We start from the raw sequence: 16,548 nt of genomic DNA, 5'->3' as shown, positions 1-16,548 counted from the left end.
CTTGGAGTTGTTTCTAAGTAGAACCAACATCAAAATCATCTATTTTGGAAAAATCAGATTCATCGAACAATTTTTTGGCCAACAACTGTTTGAGACTGCATTCCAACCTGAGTGACAGAGTGAGACCCTGTCTTAAATAAATAAATAAATAAATAAATAAATAAATAAATAAATTGCAAAATCTGTTCTTGGAGTTGTTTCTAAGTAGAACCAACATCAAAATCATCTATTTTGGAAAAATCAGATTCATCGAACAATTTTTTGGCCAACAACTGTTTGAGAGTGATGTTAACATCACACATAGAAACGCTGCGTTTTCTAGGATTTGACATTTTCAGCAATCGAGAAGTACTGTGTTTTGTAAATGGGAATACCACTACTAAAACCATAATGCTATAAATAGAATGATGTCTTCTGTTTCCGAAGTCTTTGCAAAAATAAAAGCAAGATATTTCATGGCAAACTTATCCTGAGGTAAACAACTGCAGCTGTTAGTGCTGCCAGGCAAGTATTCTCAGGGCAAACAGGAAAAGGGTTAATGTGCATCTCTCTCTAGCAAGTCATATGACGTCTCTAGGCCTCCATTGTATCAGCCATAAGGTAAAAGCCTTGGAATAGTTCTCAGGTTATCAACTGCTTTTTAACAAACGACCCCAGAACTTAGTGGCTTTTAAAACAGCTATTTTGTTCTCAATTCTGTGAGTTAGGAATTTGGGAAGGGCTCAGCCCAGCAGTTTGTTTCGGATCCCTGTGGCATCAGGTGAAATGCTGGGTTAGAGAATTCACTTCCAAGATAGCTTCTTCACTAATCGTTGGTGCCTTTTGCTCCTTGTCCTCTCTCTCTCTGTCTACCCAGCATCTTATCCTCCAGGGCCTTTTCCTGTATCTTGGGTTTCTCACAGCATGGTTTTCTGAGAGTAGTCACTTTTTTTTTACATGACAGCTAACTTTCAAGTAGCAAGAAGCAAAAGGTGCCAGGCCAGTTGGGCTTCATCAGACTGGCACGTATCACCTCTACTGTGTGCATTTGTTGAAAGCGGTTACAGGATTCACCCAGTGTCGAGGCTGGAGAGATAGACTTCACCTCTTGATAGGGAAATTGCAAAGTCACATTGCAGATGAGCATGTAGGATGTGCCTGTAAATAGTAAATTGTCTCTCTTTATGCGTATGTATATGGTCACCAGTGAATTATAAATTTTGTTAATATGACGGATGTATAGCACACAATTTACAATAATAATGTTTTGTAAATTCCATATCTCAGTTGATTCTCACAGAATGCTTTCATTGATTTTTGCCATACTAGATCAGCGGCAGCCAACCTACTACTGCAAATAAGGACTTCATCTTATTCATGGTTAAGTCAACTTTGGTGGCATTATCTTCTTTCATTCCAGTAGACTCTTCATAAATAAAAATGAAAGAATTGTTAATCCCAATCACAAACTAGAATAATTTGTTTTTCAAGAGGCTCATAATAATGACATTTTATTGACTCTACAGTGTACAAAGAACTTTCAAATATGCTCTTGATTAATGCTCATGATTTTGTGAAGAATTTCCTCCTGGTTTTCCAGATAAGAAAACTGAGGTTTGGAGTGAAGTGACTCACTAAGGGTCACACTGCTAATGAGGGCATAGCCAAGACTAGAATACCTGTCTTGTAACTCCAAGTGTACCGCTTTTCACTTCCTCTGCTGAAACCTTACATTTGGAGAAGAAATTTAAAATGAACATCAAGACAGGATTCTCTGGCACTATTCAAATTAAAATACCTCCTTTCGGCTGGGCGCGGTGGCTCACGACTGTAATTCCAGCACTTTGGAGGGCCAAGGTGGGTGGATCCGAGGTCAGGAGTTTGAGACCAGCCTGCCCAACATGGTGAAACCCCGTCTCTACTAAAAATACAAAAATTAGCTGGGTATGGTGGCGCATGCATGTAATCCTAGCTGCTCGGGAGGCTGAGGCAGGAGAATCACTTGAACCCGGGAAGCGGAGGTTGCAATGAGCCAAGATCGTGCCACTGCACTCCAGCCTGGGCGACAAGAGCGAAACTCCAACTCAAAAAAAAAAAACAAAAACAAAACAAAACAAAAAAACCTTTCAAGGAAGAATGTTTGATAGATGTTAATTGGTGAGTGGTATAGAGCATCCTCACTCTTTCTCCTTCTGGTTCTACGCATCAGTTTTTGCAGTAAGCAAAAGCGTCCTCACTGTTGATCGGGGACAAACTGGACAGCCGTGTCACAGAGGACTCAGGCTCACACATATTTCTCTGCTTGCTTCTTCATTTCCAAAAGTCAATAGCAAGCATTATTGTCATAGTTCCTAGTCACAGGTTCCCCATACAAACTACAGGGGCTGAGGAATATATTTGGGGAGAAGAGACAATCTGTGACACGGACTTAAATATGGCATTGAAAGGAGTGTTGAGGGAAAAGCTTGTGTATTGCAGAATGATGGTTAGTTATGAGAAAGAGCCAGAGAGAGGCCTCAGGGCTTTCTTCTGTCTGTTCCCTTTTCTAAAATTTATTATTTTCCAACCACAAAGAAGACTTTTTATCTCCCAGTGAAGTCGCTCCCTGTGACTTATCATTCTTTGTTTTGGCTGAAGAGTCCATTTTGCCTAGAGGTTACAGGGGTGTTTTTATTAGCACCTTTTTCAAAACATGAGTAAAACATTCTTTGTAGAAAAGTTAGGAAATGAAAATAAGCAAAAATTTGAAACCACAAACCATCTGTAATCCTGCCACTATTTGTTAACAGATAACTAATGTTAACATTTCAGTCTGAATGGCGTAAGCATCCCCTCAAATACCAAAAATTACGTGACACGGATTATGTGTTCTTTAAATAGCAATGCATTCTATTTGATATTTTCTTTGGGTGGCTTTAAGGACTATGCTGAAATTATAAGTTCTATTTCTATAAACTTTCAATATTAAAGAACATATAAGCGACTGCCTTCTCAGTAGCTCTCTGGCAGCTAGTCAAAGCCATGTTGTGGGCAATATTCAGTGCAGAACTTTCCATAGGAAAATGGTATTGCTTCTCAGAAAATGTCATGACCTGCACTTTCCTTGTGGTCATCGTAGGCGGGGGATGTTCCGTGTGATTCATAGACCAGACTCAAAGGATGAGTTTAGCAAAGGCCCACTCCCACTCCCCCTTGCCAAGGGCACTTGAAGGAAGTCTATCATGGTTTTACTTTGGCTATAGTACTACATTACATTTATTACACCTTAAAAGAATGTCTAAGCTGGGTATGGTGGCTCATACCAGTAATCTCAGCACTTTGAAAAACTGAGGCAAGAGGATCACTTGAGCCTAGAAGTTCAAGATCAGCCTGGGCAATATCTTGAGACTCCGTCTCTACAAAAAAAAATTTAAAAATTAGCTGAACATGGTGGCACATACCTGTAATCCCAGCTACTCGGAATGCTGAGGTGGGAGGATCACTGCAGCCCAGGAGTTTGAGGCTGCAATGAGCCATGATCTCACTACTCCACTCCAGCTTGGGTGACAGAGCGAGAGCCTATCTCTTTAAAAAAAAAAACAAAAAGGTCTGCTTCATTGATGCTGTATGTATGGGGGTAATATATGACCTAAATAACAATCCTGTTTATCTGTTTTTTTTTTTTTTTTTCCTGTTTAGGCAGCAATAAGGAAAGAACTAAATGAATTTAAAAGCACAGAAATGGAAGTTCATGAAGAGAGTCGACAGTTTACAAGGTAGGTGACAAAATGCAGTTTAGAAATTGAGAATGCTTAAGATGTGATCCCATCTTAAGTTGGTTAAAAAAAAGAAATTGCCTACAATGGTAAATTTTATGATAGGTATATTTTATCACAACTAAAAAATGTTTTTAAACAGTTTAGCTTAAAACCATCTTATGAACATTTCCGCTTCTCTCACATTCATCCTTGCTTCCTTTTAAGAACCTAACAATCTGTGTGACAGTTTTAAAGATATTACTAGATAAGACTGTAAATTTCTAGAATTTCATAATAAACTCAGCTATCTCCTTCAAGAACGCTAAAACTAATCATGCTGAATAAGAATTTCTAAAATTAAATCTTTTCTTTCAAGGAAGTCTGAATCATTCCATAGGGCTACATTTTGGTTCCTTTCTTCGTTTTTTTCTGGGCCTGAAGACATCATTTATTCTGCTCTTGAACAGACTTACTTGAAGTTGTATGCCCAGAATAGATGCTGGCGAGAGTCAGTGTGGGCACATATATAACACTTTGGTTTCACAATAGACATAACATAGGATTGAAGCTGACTTTTCAGAAGATACAACTTTAGAATGGGAATCCTGATTTTATTGGTGCCATAGGATATTGCTATCGTCTTACCATTTTTCCGCTAGTCCCCTTCGGTTTCTTTCACAGGTTACCAAACCCAGAAAGGACCTGAGTGATCATATAGTCTGAACCCCTCACTTCACAGGTGTTCTGTTTATTTCTGTCTTAAGGATGAATGTACTTTGCTTTGTATAACAGGTGTTTCTAAAAATTTGCAAGCAAATCAAATCTTTAAAAATCAAATCAATAAAAAAATTACCAGGATAGATGACCAATGACATGAAAAAGATCATGATAGGTCTTTGTGGAAAACGAATATTGATCCCCTAAGCTACAGCCATACATCCCGGTGCCACTGTTCCTGCAGTCCCGGTTATGATGGCACTGTGTACTGGGAGCATGTCACAATATAAAGGAAGCTGCTGTATAACCTCCAACTTTAACAGCAAACTTCCCTGAAATTGATGGGGGAGCAGTGAGGTTTGTTATTGTAGACTTACTCCACAGCTTTTCTTCCTATGTTACTGTCTTGTGTGCCAGGGCAACTCCCCTTTCTTTCAGGGTTACTGTCGGCCTTCCGTATCTATGGGTTCCCCATCTGCAGAATCAACTGACCACAATCCAAATTTTTTTTTTTTTTTTTTTTTTTTTAGACAGAGTCTCGCTCTGTCACCCAGGCTGGAGGCACAATCTCAGCTTACTGCAACATCCACCTCCCGGGTTCAAGCGATTCTCCTGCCTCAGCTTCCCAAGTAGCTGGGATTACAGGCATGTGCCACCATACCTGGCTAATTTTTGTATTAATAACAGAGACAGGGTTTCACCATGTTGGTCCAGCTGGTCTCAAACTCCTAACCTCAAGTGATCTGCCCGCCTCAGTCTCCCAAAATGCTGGGATTACAGGCATGAGCCACCACACCCAGCCCAAAATATTTTTTAAAACAAATACAAAATAACACCACAACAATAAAAATAACACAGATCATAAAATGATACTGTATAATAGCTATTTATACAGCACTTACATTATATTAGGTAGTATAAGTAATCTAAAGACGATTTAAAGTATATAAGAGGATGGGTGTAGGTTGTATGTAAATTCTACACCATTTTATATCAGGGACTTGAGGAATTCATCGATTTTCATATCTGAAGGGGTCTTGGAATGAATCCCCTGCAGACACCAAGAGCTGAATGTACTTCTTCTTTATTTGTTTATGTCCTCCTATGTCATTTGTTTGTATATACATGTAGAGTATTCCAACATCCTGAATGGATTTTTATCTATTTGAGGGCTTTATTCTATCATAATGTACTCTGAGACCAACAACGTGTCCCTATGAAGCCAGACTTTTTTTCCCCCTCTTTTCTCCCTTCCACTTCTGAGGTAGGGAAAAATGTATGCTAAAATGTGACACCTGTAGCTGCTCTTCTGAAGTAAAGTTGATCATTGAAAAGTGGCTCAATATTTGGGGTGACCTCATGCTGACTGGGGCCTCCGGGCAACTGGGAAGATGGAGTGCTTGGTGCAGTTGAGTCCTGACCCCTGAGCTGCAGAGTCTGCACTCAACCCACACATTATCATTCGGGATAGTTTTGCTTCTGTGTAGTTTTCCTAGAAGTTGGAGTATCTGATAGCCTTATCTTCATTTGATAGCATGATATAAAGAATAAATTACAGTCAAAAAGAATCGAATTGTAAAAGTACATTTTTATGGAAGTTCTCATTTTATGAAAAATAAATATGTATACTAAAAGAGGTTCTTTCTATTCTGTTGTGCTCTATATGAAGAAGTACAATAAAATTGGGGTACAGGGAGAAGTAAGCGTCATTTTGTTTTAGTGGGGGTATTTTTTTTTTTTTTTGGTAGAGATGAGGTCTTGCTATGTTGCCCAGGGTGGTCTTGAACTCCTGAGCTCAAGTGATCCTCCCACCTCAGTCTCCCAAAGTGTGATTACAGGCGTGAGCCACTGCACCTGGCCTCTTTTTTGTATTTGTATTTGTATGTACAAAAATAATATATTCTAATTAAGCATTCAAGCAATACAAAATTCTATTAAGTATAAATGAAAACCCTTCACTCCTTTCCCAACCTCATTTCTATTCTCACAGGTATCCACTAGTAAAAGCTTGATGTAGATCCTTTTAGATGTTTTTCCATGCATTTATAAACGTGTGTGTGTATATATATAAAATATGTGTACGTACATGTATGCATTTATATGCACCCTCTCTCACACATAAACACAGCATCTAAGAAATCTTTTCTATAATAATATATATCTCATTGAGCTAGATGCAGTGGCTCAGGCCTGTAATCCTAGCACTTGGGGAGGCCGAGGTGGGCAGATCATTTGAGCTCAGGAGTTCGAGAACAGCCTGGACAACATAGCAAACACTGTCTTTACTAAAAATGCAAAAATTAGCTGAGCGTAGTGGCTCACACCTGTAATCCCAGCTACTTGGGAAGCTGAGGTAGGAGGATCCCTTGAGCCCAGGAGGCAGAGGTTGCAGTGAGCCCAGATCACACCACTGCACTCCTGCACTCCAGCCTGGACAACAGAGAGAGATCCTGTCTCCAAAAAAATATATATATATACACACACACACACACATATATGTGTGTGTGTGTATATATATATATTTCATTTGAATGACTGACATTTCATAGGTAATATGCCAAAAAGTTATTGAACAATTACACTATTGATGAATGTTTATGGAGTTTTCAATTTTTCATTATTAAAACAATGTTGCCTTGACTTTCTTTAGGCATATATCTTTGTGCACACATACCAGTATTTCTGTGTTAGTCCCATAAGTGGATTTGCTAGGTTTCTGGGCATATACATTTTGCATTTGGGAATAAACTATTCCACTATCCTCCAAAAAGAGCACTTAGTTTACAGATCTACAGTTTAAGAGCATGCCTAGTCTACTGACTCACCCTCATCAGCATTTGGGAGGAGAGGGATGTGGTTGAGAGGTTTATATTCTAAAAGGATGAACAATAATACCGCATTCCATTGATTTCTATTAGATTGGGCATCTTAACATATCTTTATTGATCACTTATTTTTTATTATTTGACTTGACTATCCAAAACTTCTGACCAGCTGAGGCAGGAGGATTGCTTTAACCCAGGAGTTCTCTACCAGCCTGATCAACATAGTGAGACCCCATCTCTAGAAAAAATTTTTAAAATTAGCTGAGCATGGCAGTGCTTGCATGTAGTCTCAGCTACTTGGGTGGCTGAGGTGAGAGAATCACCTGAGCCCAGCAAATTGAGGCTGCAGTGAGGCATGGCTACACCACTGCACTCCAGCCTGGGTGACAAAGTGAGACCCTGTCTCAAAAAAAAAAAAAAAAAAAAAAATTATGGGATCAATTTTTTGGGTAGTTATTTGTCTTTTATATGGACTAGTAGCATCTCCTTAGATATCATGGATATCAGCCCTTTATTGCATATGTTGCAATATTTTTCTCCAATTTGTTATTAACTTTTAAACTTTTTAATGGTATTTGGTTTAAATTTTTGTATGTTCAAATCTGTCTGTATTGTTATGTTTTACTTCATTGTTTTGTGTCTTATGGATGGAGGAGGCCAAGAGTATAAAACTGTTATTTTTACCTGTTACATATGCTTTGGAGGGGTTCATTTTTTTGTGTGTATGATTCAGAAAAGTAAACTAACTTTACTTCTTTCTAAATCAGTAGTTGATTCTCTCACTGCCACTTATTTCCCTGTGGATGAGAAATTCTCTTTTAATATACACATCAGTCAATTTCTGGATTGCTTATTATGTTCTAATGAGCTGTTTGTCTATCCCTGTCTATATCCTACTGCTTAATTAGGACAGATTTGTAATATACTTTTATTTTTGATGGGGCATTTTTTTTCACCCTCAAAATTGTAGTGGCTATTTTTTTTTATTTACTCATCTTGAGAAATTTAGTATATGCTTCTTGTATTTCATAAAAGTCTATTGATATCTTCATTGCTTATGTAAACATAAACAGATGCAAATATATAAGCTTTTGGGGCAAGTAACAACTGATATCAAGGGCAAACTTTAAAAGTTCTCCAAAACATAAATTGATTAACACTCTTTAATACCTTTCCAGACAAGAAAAAATTAAATTTTCCTATCACTAAAATGAATACGCCTTGCTTAAGTATTCTTAAACCTTGGCAGTAAAGCAAATGTTACTGCTATTTTTCCATTAACTTATGAGATCATTAGAGATATATTCCAGAAGAGATATATTTTGGCTCCAATACATAAAAATAATGCTTATGATTTTCAAGCTGTTTTCAGTAATTCTTTTAAGAGGAAGAAGTTCTGGTAATCACTACTCTTTCTAATAAAAATAATACAAAAACACAATCCAGTTTTACATTTAGCAAATTGCTCATAAAAAAGATGGTGGTACTCAGCACCAGCCTCTCTTGGGGAAAATAAACACCATATGAATCATTACCTTGCCCTTTAAATGCAACCTAGGTACACAGTAGCTCTCCTTTACTCTTATTAGCATGAGACAGTGTCTCCTTATACCAAGTAAGGCTTCCCTTCAAAACCTCAATCTGTGAACTCCTTGCAGATTTGGGTTGGTTAATAAATGGGCTGACTCCTCTTCTCGGGCACTTCTTTATCTAGAGGCCGTTTCTGACACAGTGATGTACTGGTGTACAATGGAAGGACCCACTTCTGTATATGGCTTCTTTTATTTCTGTATCTCCGGAGAGAGACACAAACTGGTGGCCAAGGGCAGGCATGGGAGGGAGACTTCTCACGACTCACCCTTTTGAACGTTCTGAATTTTTGAAACATTATGAATGTTATTACCTAGTCAAAAACAAACATTTAAAAGAAAAAATAAAGGATCCATTCTCTAAGTCCTTGTTTCTGTAAATGAGGATTCCATCATGGTGGCTTTTCTTGATTAATGTGTTGGCACTAATATTAATTGTGACACTTCCACGTCTTGTGCACTGAGGAGGTACCTCTGATACTTCCACCATGGAATACATTCCATGACATGTTTGGTTTTTAGTGATGAAGAACTGTCATCTAATTCTCCCAGTTTCTACCAGTATTTTCCAGGTGGTGCCCTGGAATTGGAATGGATTCTAGGGCTGTACAACAAGGGTGGGGACAAATGGTCCCCAGAAGAAATCGCCCTGTGACCCAATAGGTACCAAGCCCTAACCTCAGTTGCTTAGACCTTGCTGCTTGTCTGGCCACATTCTGCATTTTCTACCCCTCAGCAATGCCCACTCAGCCCACTGTTCACAACCCAAAAGTCCATTTGAGGGTGATAGATCATTAGATAGGATCATTGCGTTCTCTAAGGAGACCAACATGGCAAACAAAAGCCACTTCCTTTTCCATAGTAAATGGAATTTCCACAATATAAAATAACTCTCTGAATTCTAAAGACAAATTACATGAAAGGTGAAATTTTACTTAAGTTCTAAATTGTAAAGTAGTTATAGTTGAGCGGTAAGATTTTGAGTAATTTTAATTTTCCTCTGGATAGTCTCTGTTTTCCCAATAGAGAAAGTGTTAACATGTATCAGATTTGTTATCAAGAGAGAATATTACTTTTTGAAAATAAACTTCTCATTTTGTAAATGATGACATTTTTGGAGTATACAAAGTAGTTTCATGTTTGTATCAGCTTGTAAATTATTTACTTCTTGTATTATGGAGTCTTACTGAAGACTCATAGAATCATTGAATTGAGGCTCTTAGAGTTAAAATGAGCTTCAAGAGATCATTGGCATAATGTCAAATGGGAAAGTCAGGATATTGACTAACTGTAGCAGCAGTATATTTTATTTAAAATTCAGATGTCTGGAAATAAAGATTAGGAAATAACTTCAAAAATTCTTAGTGTTTCATTACAGAGTGAGGTTATAGTAATCTCTTTTTCTTTTCTCTACTTTTCAAATTTTCTTAATGGTAAGAAGTTTTTCTTCATGTTGAGAGGTTTCTTAATGTTGAGAAGTTTTCTTATGTTGAGACTGAGATATTAACATACAGTGACCCTTGAACAATGTGGGTGTTAGGGGCTCTGATCCCCGCTCACAGTCAAAAATCCACATATAACTTTTGACTCTCCCAAAACTTAACTACTAAAACCTACTGGTGACTGGAATCCTTACTGATAACATAGTCAATCAACACATATTTTGTATGTTACATGTGTTATGTACTATGTTCTTACAGTAAAGTAGGCTACAGGAAAGAAAATGGTACTTTAAAAATCATGAGGAGGCCAGGCACAGTGGCTCACGCCTGTAATCCCAGTACTTTGGAAGGCCATGACCAGGGAATCACATGAGGTCAGGAGTTCGAGACCAGCTTGGCCAACATGGCGAATCCCCGTCTCTACTAAAAATACAAAAATTAGCTTGGTGTGGTGATACACATCTGTAATCCCAGCTACTTGGAAGCCTGAGGCATGAGAATTGCTTGAATCTGGAAGGTGGAGGTTGAAGTGAGCTGAGATCCCCTGGGTGACAGAGTGAGAATCTGTCTAAAAAAATAAAAATAATAATAATAAATCATAAGGAAGAGAAAACATTACTATTCATTAAGTGGAATTGGATCATCATAAAGGTCTTCGTCCTTATCGTCTTCATGTTGAATAGGCTGAGGAGAAGGAGGGGGTTGGTCTTGTTGTTTCAGGGGTGGCAGAGGTGGAAGAATATCCATGTATAAGTGGACTCATGCAGTTCAAATCCATGTTATTCAAGGGTCAACTGTATCTATGTATGGACACATACACATACACATATAATTTTTTTTTTTTTTTTTTTTAGACGGAGTCTCGCTCTGTCGCCCAGGCTGAAGTGCAGTGGCACTATCTTGGCTCACTGCAAGCTCTGCCTCCCGGGTTCATGCCATTCTCCTGCCTCAGCCTCCTGAGTAGCTGGGACTACAGGCGCCCGCCACCACGCCCGGCTAATTTTTTGTATTTTTAGTAGAGATGGGGTTTCACCGTGTTAGCCAGGATGGTCTCAATCTCCTGACCTTGTGATCTACCTGCCTTGGCTTCTCAAAGTGCTGGGATTACAGGCGTGAGCCACTGCGCCCAGCCCATATACGTATTAAAGCAATGATCTCATTCTATACTTTCTTGAGGTATTACTATCCTACGTGGATTTACAGTTAAAGTAAACCACCCTTTCAGCTTCTAGGTATGCTTATCAAAATATGACATCACAGGGACTATACATGAAACTGCAATAAAAATTAATAAGGGGTCCTCCACCGAGGAATGGAAAGGCTGCTTTTGTAGTGGCACTCCCTTTCATGGATATGCCATTTACTTGCTACCTGGACAGAAATTAAAAGGGTTGCAAAATGCTGCTTTACTACCAGAGTTGAAAGCAAGGCTCAGTATTGGGAATGATAAGAGCCCAGCCAGTCTGTAATGTAGCCTCTCAGGCAGAACAAGGAGCTGTGATTTAAGAGAGCCTCTTCCTTTGTTTAACATAAGTGTATGTATGGGAGGATCCCCTGAGCCCCAGAGTTCCAGGCAGCAGTGAGCTATGATCTGGCCACTGCACTCCAGCCGGATGACAAAGCCAGACCCTGTCTCTTTAAAAAAATAAAGAAAGAAAATTTTAAAGTAGTAAGCATATGTGGCATGACAATGAAACTCTTTTAAAGAAAAGGGGAATGAATTATTTAGGAGTTTTATATCTATCAAGTAGGGAAGTACAGGAAAGTAATATTTTACCTTTGTGAGTAATTACACATTTTATGTTATGTCAATACATTTACAGGAAGGGCTGGGCACAGTGGCTTATGCCTGTAATCTCAGCACTTTGGGAGGCCGAGGTAGGTGGATCACCTGAGGTCAGGGGTTCAAGACCAGCCTGGCCAACATGGTGAACCCTGTCTCTACTAAAAATACTAAAAAAATTAGCCGGGCATGGTGGTGTATGCCTGTAATCCCAGCTACTCTGGAGACTGAAGCAGGAGAATCACTTGAACCCGGGAGGCAGAGGCTGCAGTGAACCAAGATTGCACCAATGCACGCCAGCCTAGGCAAAAGAGCAAGACTCTGTCTCAAAAAAATAAAAAATAAAAAATAAAGAATTTGTAGGAAGATGAATAATTTTTTTAAATTAAATTACAAAAGAACCACCTTTATCGAAATCATTATCTGAATTCCATAACTTAAAAATAGCTTTTCCCCCATTCCCTCCCTCTCAGCAGTATGAAAATGAGAAAAAAAAAATGTATTGCAGTTTTAAAAGAAAGAAAAAAATATGTATGACTTTGGATTGGAGTCTCAGGAAAGTTCCAAAAAGAGGGTGGACAGAAAACTTCAGTATCCTTAGGGCACAGTAAATCTATTTATTGCTCCACCAACTTGAAGCCTAAAGCCAAAACTGTCATGCTGTCACATAGACAAACTTCTCAAGAGATAAAGCTGAATTTCTCCTACTTTAAAATGAATGCAAATTACTGAGAAATAACAAACTGAAGAGTATTTTGCAATTTCAGTACCTCTAACCACAGCGTTTTAGAACTGAATTTGAAGATAAGGTGTCTAATTTAAACAGGATATAAGTGTCATTTTCAGATTGGATAGAGCAGGAAAATATATGGCTTTTTTTTTCCTTCTGGTTGTTACTTTTTACCAAATCTGGGCAGTCTATCTAAAGAGGGGTCATAGTTGTGACCTCTGGCTTTGTCAGCACATTATTGCATGCACGGTATTAATTGGTCACCTTCTTTTCCTAGTCAGCCCTTGAAGCTGTGTTGGTGGCCTGTGGCCTTCCAATACAATCCAGACTGTGGAAATCACTGTGTCCTGGGATCCATGGGCAAATGGTGTGTGCAGGGGAAAAAAAAATCTTACACTCTCCTCAGTCATTTTTGAAAATTAAATGCAGAATACTTTCCAGGATAATACTGGACTTTCAAAGATTATCTCTTCTGGTGGGGTGCGGTGGCTCATGCTGTAATCCCAGCACTTTGGGAGGCCAAGAGTTCAAGACCAGCCTGGCCAACATGGCACAACGCTGTCTCTACAAAAAATACAAAAATTAGCCGTGCGTGGTGGCAGATGTCTGTAATCCCAGCTACTTGGGAGACTGAGGCAGGAGGATCACTTGAATCCAGGAGGCAGGGATTGCAGTGAGCCGAGATCGTGCCACTGCACTCCATCCTGTGTGAGAGTGAGACGGTGTCCCCCCAACCTCCCAAAAAAGAAGATTCTCTCTCCTGGCCCATTGACTACTCCCTTTGTTATCCAACCCCAAAATTTCATTTACCTTCTTCATCCCGCAGACATTACTAATGGGGAGAAAAAACATCAGGTTTCCTTGTCCTTGCCCCTTGAATTCAAGATTAGATGAACATCTGAAGATTAGGACACTGTGGAATGTTTGGTACGCAAAGCCCAGCATATTTGGCAAGAGCTAAATAATTGCTAAGTTAGATGAGTTTTTAACTAAGTTTTAGAAAAGCTGAACCTAAGAAAGATAGAGCTTTGGTAGCTCATGGTGGAGGGTCCTGGGGGGACAATGCATGTGTTGTCAGGGCTCCCTGGTTCCTGCTGCCTTTCTGGAGTGTGGACAATGCTGGCGTGCCCTGCTCAGAGGGAGATACTGCTGCTAGTTTGGGATATCACTGGATGGGCTCTTCGAGTCATTGTGAAAAGTTTGAGAATAGATTGTAACAATCAAAGTGTGACCTGAGAAGGTGGAACAGGATTTTTCTCTGGTCAAAACTGATCCAAATGTGAATGGATAATGAAATTGTGGTATATATACACAACGGAATACTACTCAGCCACAAGAAAGAATGAAATTCTGTCATTACACCAGCATGGATGAGCCTGGAGGATGTTATGTTATGTAAAATAAGGCAGGCACAGAAAGATAAACACCACACGTTCTCACTTACATGTAGAAGCTAAAAAGTAGATCTCATTGAAGTAGAGAGTAGACTAGTGGTTATTAGAGGATAAACAGGGTGAGGGAAAGGAGATAGGGTGCAATTGGTTAACAGATACAACTAGATGGGTGAAATAGGTTCTAGTGTTCCATAGCACTGTAGGGGGACTATAGTTAATAATTTATTGCATATGTTCACAAAGCATATGTATATTCAAAAAGAGAGAATTTTGAATGTTCCTGACACAAAGAAATGATAAATGCGTAGGATGATTGATTTGTTAGTTTGATCATTACACTTTTTATGCCATCAAAATATCACTCTCTACCCCATAAATATGAACAATTATTGTATGTCAATTAAAAATAATAATAAAATAATAAAAATTTTAAATAAAATTTGATTAAAATGGATAGAGGTAGAAATTCAAATGATCACCTTTTCTCTTCCATGCTACCCAGAGAACACCAGAAAATCACCCCTTCGAGTGGAAGTACAGATGAGGACATATTTTGATCTCATACTCAAATGTAGGTTAGGAAGACAGAGTCTGGAGCATAGCACTTCCACTTACCAGCTCTCTCTCTCTGCCTTGGGCAAATGAGGTAGCATCCCTGTGCCTTGGTTTCCACATCTATACAAAGATGATATAGGAATATTTTGCTCATAGGATTGTTTTCGGGATTAAATGAGGAAATACATGCATAGCACTTGGACTTATAAGCTCTGGTATATATTGTATTAGGATTGTTATTATTATCTGTATATTAGTCCATTCTCACGCTGCTATAAGGACATACCTGAGACTGGGTAATTTATAAAGGAAAGAGATTTAATTGACTCACAGTTCCATGTGGCTGGGGAGGCCTCAGGAAACTTGCAATCATGGCAGAAGGCACCTCTTCACAGGGCAACAGGAGAGAGAATGAGTGCCAAGTGCAGGGAGAAGCCCCATGGGGTCTCGTGAGAACTCACCGTCACGAGAACAGCATGGGGGAAACCACTCGCCTGATTCAATTACCTCCCACCAGGTCCCTCCCACAACATGTGAAGATTATGAGATTACAATTCAAGATGAGGTTTGGGTGGGAACACAGCCAAACCACATCAGTTTGCCTTTCACATTGTATATAAAATATTTGATTTAAGAGGTTTTCAGTTACTCTTTGAAATATTTTTATAGATCTTCCTTATTTTGCTTCAAGTTGTGGTTGACTCTTCCTAGAAAGCATTTTGGAATTGTCCTATCAGGTGGGTTATTGTATATTAGTATACATTTACTTGTAATTAAGTTTAGGGGCTTCTGATTGGACTCCTCAGTTACATAGAGTTATTTATAGAGCTAACAAATAACTTCCTAGATGCCCCTGTATATATGTGTTCAGTGACTTACGCATTCAACAGATAGTTACTGAGCACATCCCTAGTGAGCCAGATTGCGTTCTGGACCCTGAGAGTTTAGGACCTGTCTCATAAGGTCCTCAGGTGGTTATGTTCTAGTAGAGAGGCAAACTATTACCAAGTCAATAATAAATACACATGAGCATTTCAGATAGTGCTAAGGACTTTGAAGAAAAGGTAATAGGACAGGGGTGGGTATAGATCTGATGGCCAAGAAAGGGGTCTGAATCTGTCCGGGTTCTCCAGAGAAACAAAACCAATAAGATAGATGTATATAGATGTATGAAAGGGGATTTATTAGTGCAATTGGTTCACATGATAATGGACACTGAGAAGTCCCACAACAGGTTGTTGACAACCTAGAGACCCTGGGATGTTGGTAGCCTGGCTCAGTCTAAGGCCAGAGGCCTGAGAGCTCGAGGCAGTGGGGAGTACTGGTGTGAGTTCTGAAGTACAAAGGGTGGGGATCCTGGAGTTGTTGTACAAGGACAAGAGAGGAAGAGTGTGTATCCCAGCTCCAGCAGATGGATTGACATAGTCTCCTTTTCTCTATTTTTGTCCTCTCTGGCTCTCTGTCAGATTGGCTGTGGCCGCCAATGCTGAGGGAAGATCTTCCCTACCTAGTCCACTCAGACTCACAAGCCAGTCTCTGAAAACACCCTCAGAGACTGTATTAGGCCATTCTTGACTGCTATAAAGAAATACCTGAGTCTGAGTAATTGATAAGAAAACAGGTTTAATTGGCTCACAGTTCTGCAGGCTGTACAGGAAGCATGGCAGCATCTGCTCCTGGGGAGGCCTCAGGAAGTCTCCAATCATGGCAGAAAGCAAAGGGGGAGCAGGCACATCGCATGGCAAGAATGGGAGCAAGAGTGGAGGAGGAATGCCCCACACTTTTAAACCAGACCTC

The 16,548-nt window shown here is 39.3% G+C and overlaps 1 protein-coding gene across 2 annotated transcripts in view; it reads left to right on the top strand.

The window, feature by feature from the left end:
• PHACTR2 (phosphatase and actin regulator 2) overlaps nt 1–16,548 on the top strand; it is a 244,839-nt gene that overhangs the window by 221,579 nt on the left and 6,712 nt on the right. For both annotated transcript variants that reach the window (XM_011997161.1, XM_011997160.1), the window contains one exon: nt 3,658–3,734. In XM_011997161.1, the coding sequence (XP_011852551.1) occupies nt 3,658–3,734 (77 nt within the window). The remainder of the gene's footprint in view (nt 1–3,657; nt 3,735–16,548) is intronic.

This window comes from Mandrillus leucophaeus, unplaced genomic scaffold (genome assembly GCF_000951045.1).
Source record: "Mandrillus leucophaeus isolate KB7577 unplaced genomic scaffold, Mleu.le_1.0 Scaffold531, whole genome shotgun sequence".
NCBI lineage: Eukaryota > Metazoa > Chordata > Mammalia > Primates > Cercopithecidae > Mandrillus > Mandrillus leucophaeus.
This window is presented reverse-complemented; position numbering and strand designations above follow the sequence as displayed.